Source organism: Linepithema humile, chromosome 6, assembly GCF_040581485.1.
Source record: "Linepithema humile isolate Giens D197 chromosome 6, Lhum_UNIL_v1.0, whole genome shotgun sequence".
In the NCBI taxonomy this organism is placed as follows: Eukaryota; Metazoa; Arthropoda; class Insecta; order Hymenoptera; family Formicidae; genus Linepithema; species Linepithema humile.
In genome coordinates, this window is record NC_090133.1 from 29,190,918 (window position 1) to 29,208,892 (window position 17,975).

Below are 17,975 nucleotides of genomic sequence, written 5' to 3' on the forward strand. Positions count from 1 at the left end.
CCTTATATAATTTTAAAATATCTATTCATCAGTCTACATCTTTTAGAAAAAAAAATTATATTATTTTTCAGAATCTAATTTAGTTTTATTTCCTTGTTTTTACAGATTATATTGGCTTCACAAGGCCGTGCAATTCGGAATGCTGATAATAATATTACGAGTCCTGCTGTTACGCAATCCCGCAATGCGAGGAGCCTTTTTCTCGCTGTTGTCTACCGTACTTCGTATATGCCGCTTGATTGTTTGACGGCTCAGAACAGGCCCGGTCGATGATCGCGATCAGCGTAACACGAAGCGGCCGCTATCCACGGAGCGTTATTTAAAGGTGCGATTTGTTCTGCGACCTCGTTGCTCAGCCTCCTCGACGATAAAGCGCTACTTTAACACCCATCGATTGGCCTTTTCGATGTTGCTAATTGTTGACGAGTAATAGCGCCGTTTACAAATGTCTGAAAAGAGTGTTGGTTGTCGATTCGGTATTGGACAAGAATCCCGCAAAGGTACGCTCTAAACTTTGCATATATTACAATGATGACTATTATTGCATTATTGATGTTATCCCTTGTTGTCCCGTGTGTGAACCGTGTTGACCGCCGTGATAACGATCGCCGTCGAGTCAGAGTTCTATGGTGATGTGGTCGTCATTTTGTTGCGTGTTCCATTATGCTAGAATAAAAAGTAAACGCCACGATTATTTCGTTAGGCATCAAGGTGCTTTCCGACAAAGAACACAAGTCAACACAAATGGAATTCTGGGACGGTTTGCGCAGATCTTATTAAAATTTATTAAGGTGCTGAATCAATTCTTAATCGTGCAATTAGCAGTTTTTTAAATCTGATAATTATAAATATACATACCGCTTTAGAATCGATAAAGTTATTGAAGATCATTTCAAATACAAGATCGGACTATGAAAACCATTTCGGAAGTCGACTTGAATTTTTTGCTGAAAAGCAATCATTGTACATCGATACTTTGCATACTGATCGTTGTTGAAGCAAGCTCGGTCATCATCGTTCATTAGTCAGCATGGCAAAAACACTTGCCTAAGCAGCTACTATTCTCGCGATATGATGCATCGAGAATCCGTCGTGCCCTTATATTGTCGGTATCTGACATTCTTTTTCCTTTTACTCTGTGATGTAAGATACCTAGATAGATATTTTGCTATAAAACCGCACGAATATTCGTCAGATTGTGCGTACAGAGGTGAAAAAATTCGATTTAGAAACAACGCGTGCAAGAAACTCGATCATGTAGAAACCGTGATAGGAGACGTTCACTAGAACAAGTGTGACACACAAGAACATGGCGTTTTTCTCGAGAACTGCCACTGATACGCCAAAATCTGAGCGATAAACGTGTCTTGTCCGGAACAACGAGAGCTCAACACGTGCAAACTCGTTTTGAAAAGAAGCTGCGCTACATTAGTCTTAATAAAATATCTCTATGTATCTTACATGTATTATCGTCACAGAATCGATGTGCGATGAATTTTGAAGGCATTGGCAACTTATTACGCTATCTTATCCGATCGATCGGAGATAAGAATGCAAAAATCAAAATCCAAATTAGAATTATTACAAAAATTTCCTATACAAATATATATAAACATATAAATCTATTGTAATTGATCGAAATATATTTTAATTCACTCATGTCAGTTTCACGCGCGTTTTATCCCAACATATCTTAAAAGTTGTACATTATATATTTCGAAAGCGCGCTTTTATTATATCTCTGCTGGTAAATCACTAACAAGCGAGTACACGCTCATGCTTGATAATTGCACTTTTCAGCTAATGTTCCATTCGTTATCGTTGCCTGTGCCTTTGAGATGATGATGACGCATTACGCTTCGTACAATTCTATATTATTTATTCGACTTTTTCATATTTTTTCGCGTGAAAATAATTTATTGTTCAAATCGGAGCGGTCTTCCCCTTTACGTAAAATCGTAACGAAATATTGTCAGGCTTTGGGAATGAGAGATAACATTCGAAATAGATAAGCGTAAATGTAAACACAGAAATAGTTGCGTTAACTAACAGCATAAGGAAACGACAAATAATTCTAATTTTGCGCTAAGAATAAAAAAAAGAGGGGTAGTGCTACGAAGGTCACCATCTGCTAGTCTCGTCTGTATTGTTGCTCGGTTCGCAGTGCATACAAAAAAAAAAACAATATTTAATATATAATTAATTTAATTAATATTATACTATGCTATTATACAGATTACATTAAAAATGATGAATAATTACAAACGATCGTCTCACTACTTTCCTCCTGTGATGTCCTACCTACATTTCCAGACGAAGTTTTATCGATATTGGCACACAGACGGATTCTTGTTTCGAGCCATCATGTTTTGTCAATGCGCATCGAAGTCGACGTAAAAAGGGCTGGTAAAATCGATAGAATTTATTTGCGCCACTATTTATTGAAGACCATGAGCGATGCGTTGTGGAGGAGTCTCTTTTTATTCCAAAAATAAATCGCATAACACGTTGATTTGCAGCAACTTGTGTCTGAACACGGGTCGACTTTTGAGACGGTTTTTTTTATAAATTCGGTCTCTTCCGAAGATTATTCTCAGCATTGCTACGCACATTTATAATTGCCGAATGAAAGAAAATCTCTGCTCTTTGATTCGCGGCTGCGAATTTATGCGGCATGTTAAAAGAATTTTGAATATATAAGATCGGAGAGTGGAAAAACCGCCCCAGAAGTCGACTCGTGTTCCGTTGGAAGGCACCCTCGATCGATCGGAATTGGCGCGTGTCCGCGGCGACGGTGGTCGCCGAGTCGATATCGTCAGGTCGGTTAGTAATCTCATGGTTCTCGGACACAACGAGCGCAAAAGGGGAAGGAGAAAACAGCTGGACGCACGCGCGCGATAGCGACGCGACGCGATGCGACGCAACGACGGCCGTCGGCCGTCGCACGGACGACGGATAATAGATGCGTCGACGACCGGCGACGCCGTCGCACATGCGCGCCCTGACGCGCCCCTTCGTTCGTTCACCGATTTCGATTTTAGTCACTCCCGGGTTCGGCTTCGGAGAAAATCGTCCCGGTCCCATCGCGTAACGCGCGTACAGCCCGGCGCACGGGCCACCACCCAGATCTTGTCGTTCAATGAAACGACGGCGTTCATTAACGATCTCGGCTTAGCGACTCGCGATTCCGTCATTCTGGAGAATTAAGAGAGAGAGATAGGAGAAGGGTGGCCTCTCGGCGACGATCCTCGGTCTTGTGATTGTCACCCAGATATAACGTACGAGAGAGAAACACGCCGTGAGAAGAGGGAGAGGGTAGAGGCGCGTCCGCGAGAAGAGATACGTATCGGAACGATATCGCGAGCTTCCCATCCGCCGTCGCCGTGGAATCGCGGGAAACCGAACCGATCGTGCGTCGTGCGTCACGATTATCTCGGCGAGTAAACGGGAGATATTCGAGAGGTAAGAGACACGCGCCGCGCGACGTGACGCCGTTTTTCCTGCGACGGGAGTAAGAGCGAGAGAGAGAGAGAGAGAGACAGAGAAAGAAAGAGAGGAAATCGATTGGCGGCAAGTAGTGCGCCGTGTAACCCGATATCGAGGATCGCTTCCGTCCGCGATTTCGAAAGGTCGGTAAAACGCGTCGCGCTTCTCACAGGAATCGCGACAATTCGCGTGTCTGTGAATCGGATAGAACCGCTTCCGCAGCTGGCGTCGCTCAGTGTGTCGCGCGCGTCCGTCACCACCGCCGTTTTATAGCTTCGAAGGCGGCCGTCGTTGCATCCTCTTGTTGCGAACGGCAAAACACCGTGGGTGACGCAGGGATGGAGGAACCGGTGCGCGGAGAGGCGCGCGCGGAGAGAGGGAATCGGCGAACGGGTGAAGGGCAAGGACGAGGAACGAGGCGAGGGTCCGCACGGGGCAGAAATTGCCAACGTAATTCATGAGCAACGTGCGAATGAGAAATCGTATCCGGCGCACCTGCCAAATCGTCCACCACGCAAACACGGGAATAAGAAAGAGATAGATTGCGTTGCGGAGAGAGAGCGAGCGAGAGAGATTGCGCGTGCGATCGAGTAAACCAGTGATGTAGCACGCGAACCTTGTACAGTTTATTTTTTTACAATTTAAAATTTTCTTATTTTTATGTAATTTGCTATTTTAATTCTCAAGTCACTGTCTTGGCGTTTCGTCGTTGAAAAGAATATGATTCTTTATTTTATGTTTGACGAATTTAGATAAATATTGCAGATTTACAGATATTATGCCTCCTCCCGGAGAGGAGAGTTCTTTACATATATTCACGCTTCTAAAAGTAGCAGAGCAATATCGCTTCAATTTTCGGGCACATGCAATTTTTAAAGAAATTTCATTAGCGATGAAAATAATATATAATGGCTCGCTTAGCGCTACGCGAAGCAGAAAAGCGCGTTCCTATAAAAAGCGCGGCGACAATAATCGCTGTTCAAGCGATAAAGTATAGGTTGCAAAGTAGTAATCACGTAACGGCTGATAAAAATGCGACGTTTTCCAGCTGCGAAAGCGCAAAAAGTATACAAGAAATATTCAGCAATCCGCTTAATTGCTAAAAACAAATCAATAATGAATACAGCGATTAATGAAATGTGATTTTGGATCACGCATTTTAGAGCGACATTCTCTTTCCGCAGAAAGGCGAGACACGCATCCAGCTATACCGATCATCGGCTCGCGTCGCGGGGAAAGGCGAGGTAAAATCGTGACGACGGCGACGACCTCCACGGACGGCATTAGGAGAGAAAACCTCGCGATGAAGCAGGAGCCGGAAGACGAGGAAGATTGCTATCTCGACGAGTCGGGCACGGCGTCGTCGTCGCCGCCGCTGCCATCGCTGCTGCCATCGTCCTTACCGTCGGCTTCATCATCGTCGTCCGGCCGGCACTCTAATGTCACGCACCGGGTGCGCTCGCACGCGCGCAGCCTGCGCGCCATGGCAAACCCGAGCGCGGTCTGGGCGCACTTCGACCTGTGCGTTAACGATCCGCTTCGCGCTCAGTGCCGTATTTGCGGCGCGGTCGTTGTCAGGGGTGGTGCAAACCCGCGCCAATGCGGCACGACAAACTTGCATCGGCATCTCCGAGTGCATCACGGCGGCCGGCTGGTCGGCAGACGATATCACGGTAAAAATCCCGACTGCGAATTTACTAATTCCTTCGGCATTTCTAAGATTATTTATAACACTTGTTTTTTTTTCCGTTAGTTTTACAGTCGACATCTCAAAATAACGCAAGTGCAAAAACTATAAGAATAGCCACGCAGTCCTTAGTGAGGCCGCACATTCGTAACATTGCATCGGCGCCCTTGTCTCAACAACAGCAGCAGCAACAACAGCAGCAACCACGACAGCCAAAAACTCTCGTGTTAAAGACCATTCCGTTGAAGGTGAAGCAAGTTGCGCCTACAACTATCAAAATGCCGCCGCGACAAGCTAATCAGGGAGTACCGCGCAATGTAGCGCAACAGCAACCTACAGAAGTACGTAAATTGCGCGCAAATTTTGTTCCTCTGAAGAAAAAGAAATGCAGTGTATACTTTTATCCTTTCAGGTTTGCCTGAGGTGGAACAGTTACCATAGTAATATGCAAAATAGCTTCCCGTCGTTGCTGGACACGGAACAGTTCGTCGATGTGACTCTGGCATGCGAGGGACGATCGCTCAAGTGTCACAAGATGATCCTGTCTTCCTGCAGCGACTACTTGGCGGATCTGTTACGGGAGAATCCGTGTCAGCATCCCATCATCCTAATGAAGGATCTCAAATTCTGGGAAGTGGAGGCGTTGGTGAAATTCATGTACCGCGGAGAAGTCAATGTCGCCCATGACAAACTGCCGCAACTGCTGAACGCCGCCGAGGCGTTGCAAGTGAAGGGACTGGCGGGTCCAAGTCCCTCGTCCCAGGTAAGCCCCCTGCGACCCCTGCAAAGCAAGATTTCTTATTAAAAATGTTGAATATTTTCAAAAACAAGCTCTCCAAATTGACACTTTGCCGACAGAACGCGAGGCCGACGCCACTGCTTATACCTCAGTCCAAGTCATTAGCATCTCAACTAGTAGTTCCTAGAAGTCTTCTGGAATCCAAAGAGAACAATGCATCATCCGCGAGAATGTCGACACCTTCTAGTCCTAAACGCGCCCAAAAGCGACAGCAGTCCGAACCCATAGAACCGAGGCCCTTCACCAAGATACGTCTACAACGACCCGCCACACCAACGTCGCCGTGCGCAACTGTGAAGATGGAACCCCTAGATATACCTCTTAGCCCGACGGAAATATTCTCGGAGAATAACGAAGACGTTACGCCTACCTCGGATTTCGAGAAGCTGATGAATCTACACGAGGAGGACGACCCGGGCGGCGAGGAAGTCAACGACGCCGACGAGAGACTACATTTTTGCGAACTGCCAGCCCCGCCGGATTTAAATGATAACGAAGACCAAATGGAATTTGTACCTACCGACTTTTTAGAGCAGCAACAGGAGATCGTCGAGGAACCGGAATCAAGTTGTAATAAAGATAGCACTAAGAAAGAATCTCCCGACTACACTTCCGTCGACGTCGGGGAAGACGACGAGTCGGGAGCCGCGCAAAGCGAAATACAGTCCTCGAAGGAGAAGAAGGCGACATAGTAATAAGATGTAAGAATATCTTTACGTAACGAATTGGCTCACGTTATAAAGTTTTCGATGGAAACTAGTGTAAGGATATCCGCGATTTTCATTTCTCTCGAGCAAAGAGGCGCGTTCTTGTGGCGACAAAAAGAGAAAACGGGTGTACTAGAATATAACATACCGAGAAAAACATTTAATTGTCGAAACATAAGAGATTGTTATTTTTGGAATCTATCTATTAAGAATACTTGGGAAGGCTTGCTCTTTTATTTAGTCCCGTCGCCCCGATCAAATTTTTAATGAAAGATCAATGTTTCAGCATTTAAAGAAAGAAACTTTCGCAGGAAGGCACAATACGTAAAGGATATTTCCGCTAGTCCAGTATATATTTTTATGTTACAGCATATATATATATTTATTTAAATATGTTTTATATATTTTAACTTCTTCTCTAGACGAGACCGTCTCCGACGTCTAAACACGAAGCATTTAAGAGTTAATGATACTGTTTGGTGTTATATTTCGAAGTGCGTATTCAGTTGTCATGTGAGTGGATGTGAAGAATCTTACGTTATACAAAAATTTCGAATTTTAGATTTAGAGTTGTGCTGTAACTTATTTCGTTTAGAAAAAAAAAATCGAGCGCGTCGTACCGTTTTATTGCAGATTATGCATTAAGTGATAATTATTTATATATTAAACATGTATCACGAACGAGTCGCCGGACGGTAAATCTCGTTGTAAAACCATACGTGATTGGATTATAGGTGTAAATTGTAATGTGTGAAGATACGTCTCGCAAATAAACAATTATTACAACCAACAATTGTGAAATGTACGAAAAGATCCATCGCGTGTCGACGATGTAGCTTTACGCCTCTTCACGAAATACGATTGTCTGCGAGTCTCTTACACGAGTTAAAATCTAAGTTCAAGCATAAGCTTTCGCTATTTATTAATGCATTGATAAGTGTGAATGTGATGTCTTTGATAATCGAGCTGTAAAATAAAATAATGAAGAGAATACAGCGTCGAATCTTGAATTTGACGACTAAATTGTTTCATTATTGTTATACATTCTTCTCAGCATCTTCGAGCATCTCGTAGACAGACAGGAGTGTTGAAAAAGGATTCAAGACTCGAGGAAAAAAACTTTTCTTTCTTGCTAAATTGTGATTACGAGGTCAAGATGTAAAAAAGCATTGAGAGAAATTCTTTCATACTAACAGGATTTGAGAAATGCAGGTCATTTTAAAAAGGATTTATGATTTTCTCTCGTACATACCTCTTTTATAACGTAAAAGTACGTGGTTCAGCTACGAGGAACAGCGGTGAATTCGGTTCACAGATGACACGTTAGACGGCGCCACCCGGGCGCCCCTCTCCTCGTTGAGCTGTCAAATCGACGAGCGTTGTTTGTATACTGAAACTCATCTCCGGGGGGGAGGGTTTAGCGTCGCTCGCCCGTACCCAAGAAACCCGATCGACAGGCAGCCTTTAGTGTTCAGGTTCGTAAGAACGTAAGGTCGTTTTCGCCGTGCGATTCTCCCGCTTGCGGGAGTCGACAACCGGTGTTGTGTGGCCTCCGCGTCGCCGATGATCGTCGTTCTGTTGATTCACGGGGGTCAGTGCAACTCTCACGGTCCTCGGATTTGTCCGGTGCTGCAGGGGCCGGGTGCGCGACTCTTAGCCGCATCCCAGATCGTGTTCGCTCACTTCTTTTCTCCAGACTTTTTCCCTTCTTTGTCTCGGGAAGACGTCACACACGACCTCGCGCAAGGGCCGCGAACTTAGAGACCTGCTGCCCTCTTGTTTCCCTTAACCTATATACCGAAGGATCAATGACTGAACGTTGTCGTCGTGTGTACGTACGCGTAGAGAACGTCTCTCGAGCTGTTACGACGAGACGCGCGTGCTTCTGAGTCTTCGGAGTGTCTCGTGACGATAGTCGTGCTCGCGCGATCGGTCTTATGAAAACACTGAGCGCGGCATCGGCGACTCGGAGGGGCTTCTCGATTCTCGCTGAATTTCCTAGCGTTTCCGAGGATTAACCAGGTTCGACGCGTTGCAGGATGAGTCGTACGAGGGATGAGAAGGAGGAATTGGTGAAGAAGGCCTTATTTAGTTTCGTTAGGAAGCAGGTGCCCACTGCTCAATTGAGGTATCTCCCAAGAACTTTTGGATTATTTAGATTTTTATTTGGGAAAAATTAACAAATTAATAGAGATGCTTTTGATGATTTTTCATATCCAGACGATCTTGTTTCAGCTTAATAGACGACATTGTGCTCAGTTATGTAGTGAGTATGGTGGAAGAGAGTGCATTGGAGGAGGACTTGGACGTGGATGGACTGTGCGAGATGGTATCTGCCTGCCTTCCCGAGTTCTCCACCATCGAGAAAGAAGCTGTGTCGAAATGGCTACTGGACGTGGAGAGTAAATTGAAGCAGGAAAGTAAAGAAAATGAGAATTGCCAGGCGCACAGTGATCCGTTGAACCAAATCAGCTTGACCGCTCTGCTGCCAGCTGGTGCACAGAGAATGCGGGTTCATCATCTCTCGGAAACGAGCGATGCCGGCAGCGATTCCAGCGGGGAATACTTTTCGGAAGTAAGAGATGCAGGCACAAGGCACTTGGAGTGCTTTCGGATATCTACAATTCTTTTTCCTCGTGTCATTCCAGGAATCCTCCTGGCATCAGGTGGCTCTGTTGCAAGAAATGTTCCCGGCGGCGAGCCCCGCTGAAGCTAGGCACTGCTTAGCAGTAGCTGGGGGTGACATAGGGAAAGCCGCGCAACTCGCGTTACATCGCCAAGAAGCAGGTCAGAGTATCGTGAGCAACCTCACGTTCCTAACGGTAAGAAGTTTCACAGTTCATTTCTCATCTGACTTTGTTCTTAATACAATAGCATTCAATTATTCCTGCAACGTAAAAATGAAATAGTATTAGCAAAGAAAAGTTCTTTCTCGGAAGAAGTACTGTAAAAGTAGCTTTTTTCACTCGAATGCTCAGCAATAATGCTTGACGATTTTTTACCTCATTGGTGTATCGAGTATCAGTACGGTTACGCTGTCCTGATCGTTTCCAGCCCAACGGTCGTACCAAAGCAAGGCTGAACGACGAAGAGTTGAAGTCTCGTATCATAGCGCGATACAGTTACGTCGACAGGGACGACGATTGCCGCGAGCATCGTCCAGTCGCGCCGAAGACTGAGCCGAAGAAGCTGGTACGTTATCTCGACAATAAGATCGTGAGTGTGAAGGGTGAACGATATACGGAGGTGCGAAGGGGCGGCGAGGACGAGGACGGTAACGAAGGTGGTAGAAAGAGAGGCCATTGCCGTCCGTAACCAGCCCCTTTGCCTCCACCCCCCGATCCACCCCCTGGAGGCATCTGATTTTCGATTGAATCTTTAACTTAGATCTTTTCCATCTTACTTGTATAGGAATATAGACAAAATATCGAATTTAAACAGGCGTTGCATCTTTCGGCGTTTAATTTCCATCTAATGCAGCCTGCACAACTTTTCGAATCTCTTTCACGTACTTTTAATTTCCCATTATTCATTCATTACGCGACTACAGCAAGTTTTATGTTATTTGTTCAAGTTGATTCACGACTGATCCTTTAACGAAATACCCAGTTATTTTCGAGTTATATACTTTTCCGATCGAGCGTGCAATGGCCGTTAAGTAGAGAAAAGTATTTGTAGCTGAAATATACGAAATCGCAAACGCATTAGTGCTGACGGTATCGAGAAACGTTAGAATCAAAGATTTGCGATGGGCAACTTATGATCTAGTTTATAATATTATAATTAGTCATTAATATTTGCGATCTTAAAGCACTTCTGGGCTTTCGCGGTTGAATATATTTTTTTTTAGGTATTTATCCGATTCGCGTTATTTTAATTTTACATCGTTAAGAACGATTATAAAACAGACACATACTTGATTTAGATGACGATAATTTTTGAATATTGTTGTGTAAAAAGTGTTTGACTTCTATATGTTTTATTATTTAACTAAGCCGGCTATTGTAAACTCGGCATTTGACTTAATAGCCATTCCTTTTACTCTGATAATAATCATGTTATTATATTTTCAAGTTTATTTATTTTATATACTTGTAAGAATAGTCTTCATGATACGGGATGATCCACTGCAAACACATCTAAATGTTTCTAGATTTGTGAATATACAGAAAAAGGAACAAACCATTTTTAAAGCAATTTTTTTTTTCAACTGAAACAATATTTTTCTCTTTTATTTTTTTCACTGGTATTCTATTATATGTAAAGTTACTTTGTAATAAAAAAGGTTTTGATAAAAATCTTTTACATTGTATTCTATAAAAAAAAATCTTTAACGCTTTAGTATTATTTAAAATGTGCTCTACTAGTTTCTGCCGTCTGCAAATTTAGAAAACTTATTCAGGTGTTCTGTTTTTAGTAGATCACTCTGTACATATAGTGCTGAATAGAGTTATTTAATTGCATTATTACTTTGTAAAAATATGTGTGAGAAAAGTGCTTTCAATCTCTCGCTTGTATACTTTCCATTGCTTTGTATTCTGTGAATTTTGCGAAGACCATTTGTCCCTTGTTTTTATGCCTGCGTCAATAGGGAGTGATTAGTGAGTGGAAAGTGATTTCTGAAAATATACCTGAAATGTATTTAGTCACAAATAGCAGCATTGTCCTGTAGTAAACGAATCCTTTTTCAATTGCACTATATATAGTAAAATGTACTATATATATATTAGATGATATATATATATAAAAAAAATAAGGAATTTTTATCCGCACATTTATTCAGGAATCCAGAAATAATTATTCTACAATTAGTAAGTCAATATATTATTCTAGTAATGTAAGGAGAATCATTGCCGCGAACAAAAGTGTACGAATAGTAATCGTTTATCGAATATAATCAAAAAAAAAAAAATCGGAAAGGTATAAAAAATTGTAAAAATTATCCAACACGTGCAACTATAGCACCATTACATCTCGAATACATGTCAAAGTGCATCGATATATTGCAAGATACAATTATGAAAAATTGTAGATTTCGAATATAATATATTGTAGTATACGTACTTAGAAAATGCGAAAATATTCATTAGAAGATATTCACTCTTTAGGCGGGATAAAGTCTGCTTAAAAGTGCGCCATAACAATTCACCAGTATTATTACTCTTACTGACGCTGTTGCAGACTCCAAAGTATAAACGCAATCATTGAAACATTAGAAGGTCCTGTATAGAATGATGTAAACCCGACTCTTATTTCGGAATCCATATCCCGATGATATTTGCCTAGAAAAATAAAATTGTGATTATTGAATTATCACTTCCGAGTGCTATTTACACGTCTGGTGAAGTGCGGATTAAAATGTTTGTTCGTTTTACATGAAATTTTTGCTTTAAGATTTATAAATAATAAATTGCGCTTTACAAAATGCGATTTATAAACCTTTATTGTTTAACAATTATTCTCAAATAAGTATACAATAAGGACGGAAAAGTAATTTGCTTTACGCGACTATTATTCTGAACTTTTAATTATTTAAAAAAATTTTGAGATTGCTATTGACCCCTTATCGCGATAAGTTGAATTCACTTGGTAAATGAACGTAACACGATACATTGTATGTCTCTTGGTAGGCCAATCCTTGCCATAGTTGATTATAGATTACATACGAATCATGCTATTATTGATAATTGTGTACTCGTCGTGAATGTATATTTGCTGAAAACTAAATGTATTCCATTGCTAATTAATCTGAGTTACGCCAATACATAGATTTTAACTCGATAAAATTGTTAAAAAGATATAGCGAGAAAAAAAAGATAAACGAGAGAAAAACAAGACAAGGTGGATTACTTTAGTTTTAAGCGAATTTTCCGCATGCCCTTCTGCATAGCAATATAAATAAGCATTTTTGGCTATTAATTTTTAACTCGTTAAATGTGAACTCTCGAAGTCGTGTAAAAGTAAGATGTAACGGTTGTAATTATAATTGTACTTGCCTTTTAATATACTTCAATCATCATGCCTAGATGACAATTAACAACATTGACAACATGGATTCTTTCTCTCCGCTAATCGATTATCAGCGATTATGATGCAACGTATTGGAAAATCACGTAAAACTTTCGGCAGTGTGTTTTCGTTCTTTGTGGCTTTTTGGATCGAACGAAAGGTGGAGCAAATTGTGAAGAATTATATAAAGCGTGTAATTAGGATGTTATATCCTGCGGCGGTGTAGAACTTTGAGGCCTTAAGGACGGTTCAAAAAAAAAAGTCGATATCATAATGCTTCATTTTTAATGTGTACATTTCCATAATGTACGTCATATTTTTCGACCTGTATTTGCATTGTGTGAAAGAGAGAGAAATTTTATATCTAGTCAGTTCTTCGTATTTGATCCATTATTTTTCCGCATAACGAAAACGAAGATATAAATGTTTCAGTCCAAACTTTACACTCTCATCGTTTTCTTTTTATTTATCAATAAATAAAAATGAATTTTTTTTGTAGTACACATTCGTCGCAATACATTCGTGCATTTACAGTCAAGTGTGTCGGAGCATCATGCTTATTGCTGAGCTTTTGTATAATAAGTACGATATATTCTCAACAGCTGACCGATATTTTATGTATATAACTCAAACCTAGAGATATTGTATTTCCTTCCGAGCAGTTGTGAACGAGTGAACTGAAAAATTGAAATGATTAATAAATATCTCGTGAGAAGTATCAGTGGCACGTGGCAATCGGAATGAAATATCCCTTTCATCCGTAAGATTCATTTATTGTGTTGAAAGTTTCAAACTCTCTGTATCTTTCCGCAAAACATATTCTTGTCTGTCTTGTGTGTATACGCGCGTACGTATGTAAAACTTAGATATAAAATTGCTTAAATGTATACTCATATCTCTTTCGAAGTGCTATTCGACGTGTTATGAATTCAGGAGCTGCAATTTTTAAGGGTAGTAGAAATAGAAGTTTTTTTTTCATTATTGAAAATAAATTACTAAAAATTTTAATGTGATTATATATTAGAAAAATCTCAAAGTTTTATATGCACTTCGCAACCAATGTTAAACAATTCTGGATAAATTACTCCATAATTCGAAATGATTTAGCACATATGGACCACATAAAATTTCGTTATACATAGTTATATCAAGTTCATGAGAAATTAATAAGAATCATACGAATCAATATCCTAATTCGCCCAATTGTATATATGCTTAGAGGAAAATGTATACTATTTACTTCTACAGATTTGTGTTTCGACAGCTTGTGTAGGAATGCGGAAACACTTGAGCGCTGCCACAAAAGCGTCCATTTCATCACCCATTTTGTTTTACAATATCGTGCTTTGCACCTATTATTTGTACCTTGATTCGACACGTTAGTGGGCAAATTAAGGCATCGATAAAGAGCGTTACGATATTATAAAAATAAACTTTTATTACCTATTATGAAAATAAACGAGCGATGAAATGGAAATGTTGTGATCTGTGGCAGCGCTAATGTATTTCCAAGATTGCGCACAAGCTATCGGAACAGCCGAAATAGTAGGGTCATGGGGGGTATGTATGCAAAATCGCTGTGAAAAACGAGTGAATTTATAAATGTAAAAACCGCACTGCGAATAATTGTGATCCGTACCTCAGTCCTGTATATCGCGATGAAAAGTCTGCGAGACAAGTTCCAACAGTTCGGAGCTCGCTAAATACACGTTTACTTCTTCTTTTTCCGCGGTTTGTCTTGAGGCGCCGGCAGATTCTCCTGCTTCCGTTTTGAGGCCGGTTTCGTTCCTATACTGCCCTTCTTCCTCCTCTCCTGTCTCTCGCGTTCCTCCAGCTCCTGGTTCTCGCGTTCGATCAGGGTGATGAGGGTGTTGCAGCGACGCTGCAGCTCGAGCGCGGTGCGCGATTTGACGAACCAATCGAAGCGGAACTGCGGCGCCGATCTCACGGTGGCCCGCAGCTCCTCGTACACGTTCTCCTTGTCGAATCCGAGCTTGTGGAGCATGCAAACGAGAAATCGGTCCTCCTCCTCGGTGTAGTTCTTACCTTTGTTCGTGCCATACGCTATCCTGAGCTGGTGGAAGGGCGCGCGGTATCTCGCCATCTTTGCATCCAGTGCCTTCTTGATGCCGGCGCGCCTCTGTATTTTAGCCTCGCCGCGCTCTATCTGCGCCATCACGCGATCGATGTCTTGCAGCTCGTGGCAACGTTCCCAGAATACAGCCGAATACTCCACGACCTCTTCCGGCGTTTTACCTTCCACCTCCTTCGCGATATTCTCGATGTCATCGCGACCGTACTTCTCGTTCGCCTTGATAAACTGATTAAAGTCCCGTTTGGTCCAGTTGGTGAAGCCCTGCAGCAGCAGTCGCTCCTTCTCGACGACCTCCTCGTCGGTGAGCGGCTGTGCGTCGTCGATCTTGCGTTGCTCCTCTTTCTGAATTCGCGCCGCGTCCGAACCGAGCTCGGGATTCTTCGGCACCTTGTAGCCGACGGTCTGTCGGAAGTAGTAAATTTCTTGATCCAGCAGCTCGAACAACCGCGGCGGAAAGAATTGAAAGTCTTGCACTATCGGCTGTTTCGGTGGTCTCGGTGCTTTCGGGGCTTTCGGCTCGGATACTCTCAACGCTTCTCGGAAGTACGCGTCCACTGCGTAATTGGCCTTACGCTCGCGCTTCGGCGGCTCTATCCAATTGCCGATCCCAAGGATCTTTTGCTTCTCGCGGTAATCCTCACCCTCGAACTGATATACCGAGTCCGTCGGCGCGTCGACGGTGAAATTGCGCAACGACGACTCCCCCAGGCTCTCGAGTTTCTGTTTCATCTCCTCCGTTTTCGCCTCGCCCTTTTCCAATATGGTGTCTATGTCTTCGTCGGTGATCGCGCTGTCCTTGGACGCGAATACCTCGTTCGCGCCGTGCCTGATCATATTGAGCATCTCGTCTTTGTTCAACGCCGTCTGCTTGGCGTCGACCAGCCGTCCCTGTTGAATGACGAGCTTGTCCAGCCGCAACTTCACTTCCGCTCGCTCGACGATCTTCTCCTCCACCGTGTTCTCCGTGATAAACCTGAAGACCCGCACTTGTTTCTGCTGGCCTATACGATGCGCGCGGTCCATCGCCTGCAGATCCATTTGTGGATTCCAATCGGAATCGTAAATGATGACCACGTCGGCGGTCGCCAGATTGATACCGAGACCGCCCGCGCGGGTTGACAGCATGAAGATGAACTTCTCGCTGCCGGGCGCGTTATATTCGTTGATCTGCCGTTGCCGATCCTCGTGCGCTGTGTTACCGTCCAGCCGGCAATACTGGAAGCACCGCCAGTGACAGTAATCTTCCAAGATGTCTAGCATTCTTGTCATCTGACTGAAGATCAGCACACGGGACTCCTGCTGCTGCAGCTTCGGCAATAATTTGTCGAGTATCACCATCTTGCCGCAGTTGTAGACAAGATGCTCGTCGGTGGTGTACGGCGGTCCGGGCTCGGCGCCGTCGAATAAATACGGATGGTTGCAGCACTTGCGCAACTGCATGAGGATGTTTTGCAATCTCATCTTCTCTATCTTGCCCGCGCCGTTCACGATATCTATATCCTTCATTAGTACTTTGGTATACCATTCTCGTTGCATTTTACTCAAGCCAATGTATACTTTGATCTCCTTCTTAGGTTTCAGCCCTTTTTCCACCTCAGACTTCAAGCGCCTCAATAAAAACGGTCTCAGGACTGCGTGTAACCTCTCGACCAGAGAATTGTCGCCTAAAAAGCTATTCGTGTTAAACCACGAGTCGAAATCGTCGGAACTGTTGAATACATCCGGTAGGAGAAAATTCAGCAGGGACCACAGCTCGTGAAGATTATTTTGCAGTGGCGTGCCTGTCAACAAGAGCCGATTAGTGGTCTTGAATTCCCTGAGTATCTCCGACAGCTTGGACTTTTCGTTCTTTATTCTGTGCGCCTCGTCTATCACCATGTAGCGCCAGTTGAACTTCTTGAACACCGATTTCTCTTTGATAACCATCTCGTAAGACGTCACGCATACGTCCCACTCGCCAGGCATCATTACATCTCTGATGAAGGTGTTTCTGGTCTCTGCGTCACCAATGAGACAGACAGCTCTCAAGCTGGGACACCATTTCTTAAACTCGTTCATCCAATTGGCTAGCGTGGATTTTGGCACAATGACGATATGCGGACCAGGAATGTTGCGAAAATGTTTCATGTAGCCAAGCAAAGAGATGGTCTGCAGTGTCTTGCCGAGACCCATCTCGTCTGCTAGAATGCCGTTTATACCATGCTCGTACAGCGATATCATCCAATTCAAACCGCGTATCTGGTAATCGCGCAACTCTCCAGACTTGATGTAATGCGGCGATGATTCAAAACGTGTAGTGGGCGCTACGCTAGCGTTGCTCTCGGCTAACAGTTCCTCATCTTCCTCCTGCTCGGTCTTACGATGTCTGTGATCGCCAGAGTCTAATTTGGGAATCTCCGGGGGCTGCTTCCTGGGTCGACCAGGTCTGATTTTCAGTGGACTGCCGGCTTTGTCTTTCTGATTATTTGTCATAAAATGCGAGAATATCTCGGTCTGCTTTAGTAAATAGTCGAACCGCTTGCTTCGATCCGTTTCGAGTTTCGTTTCGAAGTCGCCTCCTCGTGACGACGTGGTCTCCGCCGAGGAAGCGTTCGAGTTATCCCCGGTGTCGCCGGTGTCGGCATTCTCATCCGGCTTCGACATCTTGCACCTGTCCCTGATATGTGTCGTGCAACGTTTCCTTTCCGAGTCAAAACTTTACCGACCGTTACTTTGCAGCGGCGTGCCTGTCAACAGAAGCGAATTAATGAACTTGAATTCGGAGAATTTCCAAGCGGAACATATGTATCACTTACAAATATGCACTAATGACCACTCGCTGGCCTGTCACGGTCGTCGGCGCAGCATCGAAGATGATCGAACGTATCGCAACCACTGTGTCCGACCGCATCAAACACCGCTGCACACCGCCATATTCCGCTATGCGCGACGATCCCTCCAAAATCTTTAAAATAACTAGAATTACAACGCTTACACACAGCAGCAAACCGGCGCGATACAGCCAATCGTGTACAACTGTCCATTTATCATTTCCGGAAAATAGAAGAATTGATTACCCTATAAGACACGCGTTGTTATCTTCTTACGTTGTAAATATTATATTCTGATATTTAATTTAATTCAGTTAATCTGCCAAAGGACCTGAAACCGCAACGTTCAAGTCTGCGCTTCGTTCTGCTCAATGCAGCCAAT

General features: G+C 43.3%; 4 protein-coding genes across 8 annotated transcripts in view; 3 read left to right on the forward strand and 1 right to left on the reverse strand.

The window, feature by feature from the left end:
- The window catches only part of LOC105671253 (putative fatty acyl-CoA reductase CG5065), a 16,490-nt gene extending 14,225 nt beyond the window's left edge, over positions 1-2,265 (forward strand). For both annotated transcript variants that reach the window (XM_067357744.1, XM_012365231.2), the window contains one exon: positions 106-2,265. In XM_067357744.1, coding sequence (XP_067213845.1) covers positions 106-247 — 142 coding nt within the window. In that variant the 3' untranslated portion in view covers positions 248-2,265. The remainder of the gene's footprint in view (positions 1-105) is intronic.
- Positions 56-17,974, reverse strand: Iswi (Imitation SWI). Of its 4 annotated transcripts, XR_010890868.1 has the most exons (7): positions 17,840-17,974; positions 17,579-17,727; positions 14,328-17,509; positions 9,682-11,961; positions 7,932-9,566; positions 4,890-5,954; positions 56-666 (listed from the first exon to the last, which is right to left on the reverse strand). XR_010890868.1 is itself a non-coding variant. In XM_012365219.2 (3 exons), exon 3 carries the CDS (start codon positions 17,424-17,426, stop codon positions 14,400-14,402), a length of 3,027 nt encoding a protein of 1,008 aa, XP_012220642.1. In that variant the 5' UTR covers positions 17,427-17,509; positions 17,579-17,727; positions 17,840-17,974; the 3' UTR covers positions 13,128-14,399. The 4 variants fall into 4 exon arrangements, 1 of the variants encoding a protein (XP_012220642.1); XM_012365219.2 differs by lacking the exons at positions 56-666; positions 4,890-5,954; positions 7,932-9,566; positions 9,682-11,961 and having other exon boundaries at positions 13,128-17,509; XR_010890870.1 differs by lacking the exons at positions 4,890-5,954; positions 7,932-9,566; positions 9,682-11,961; ... (1 more) ...; positions 17,579-17,727; positions 17,840-17,974 and adding an exon at positions 2,306-2,780.
- On the forward strand, positions 3,801-7,694 carry LOC105671251 (uncharacterized). The gene is made up of 5 exons (XM_012365225.2): positions 3,801-3,936; positions 4,671-5,159; positions 5,240-5,514; positions 5,586-5,936; positions 6,032-7,694. Exons 1-5 carry the CDS (start codon positions 3,825-3,827, stop codon positions 6,662-6,664), a joined length of 1,860 nt encoding a protein of 619 aa, XP_012220648.1. The 5' UTR covers positions 3,801-3,824; the 3' UTR covers positions 6,665-7,694.
- On the forward strand, positions 8,019-13,406 carry LOC105671256 (CUE domain-containing protein 2). The gene is made up of 5 exons (XM_012365235.2): positions 8,019-8,154; positions 8,718-8,807; positions 8,915-9,254; positions 9,328-9,501; positions 9,734-13,406. The coding sequence occupies exons 2-5, from the start codon at positions 8,719-8,721 to the stop codon at positions 9,992-9,994; spliced, it is 864 nt and encodes a 287-aa protein (XP_012220658.1). The 5' UTR covers positions 8,019-8,154; position 8,718; the 3' UTR covers positions 9,995-13,406.
- Position 17,975: the final 1 nt, after the last annotated feature.